General features: G+C 33.0%; 1 protein-coding gene across 1 annotated transcript; it reads right to left on the reverse strand.

Annotated features, from left to right (window-relative positions):
- Positions 1-83: 83 nt before the first annotated feature.
- LOAG_16309 (hypothetical protein) lies at positions 84-495 on the reverse strand (the record flags this gene model as incomplete). Its single annotated transcript, XM_003151796.1, has 2 exons — positions 84-292; positions 399-495. The coding sequence occupies 2 exons, from the start codon at positions 493-495 to the stop codon at positions 84-86; spliced, it is 306 nt and encodes a 101-aa protein (XP_003151844.1).
- Between the last annotated feature and the right edge of the window lie 38 nt (positions 496-533).

Below are 533 nucleotides of genomic sequence, written 5' to 3' on the forward strand. Positions count from 1 at the left end.
GAGGAAAATTACCATATATTTTATGGAAACATTACAAGAATTGGGCCATACAACCAATTAATTGAACTATTAATTAGAAGCTATTATTGCAAATAAATGATCAAATAACTGCGAATCGTAACTTTATTGTATTTTCTGATCTTGAGAAGCGTCACAAAATCAATGCATGCTGCTATGGTCAAACTTATAGTAGTGAACGTTGGGTCGAACAACGCAATGATTTGACCACAAGTGGTGTTAGTGTAGCTCCAACGAAAATCCAATTCCGCATTAAAAACGACGGCACATGGTTCTATAACATGCTGGTTGAAATCCATTTAAAATTCAGAACTTCGATTCCGACAAATGAATATCTTCACTGATAATTTTTATGATTTTTTTATTTTTAAATAACTCACCTTCACTAAGACAAACATACAAAAACTTTACCAAAAATGTTCGGAAAACATGGTACAAATCCAAGGAAATAAGAAATAATTCCTGCACGGCGAGCATTTTTATAGACCAGAAGGATTGATATGTTAGAGGATGTG

The sequence above is a fragment of the Loa loa genome, assembly GCF_000183805.2.
Source record: "Loa loa unplaced genomic scaffold supercont3.5607, whole genome shotgun sequence".
In the NCBI taxonomy this organism is placed as follows: Eukaryota; Metazoa; Nematoda; class Chromadorea; order Rhabditida; family Onchocercidae; genus Loa; species Loa loa.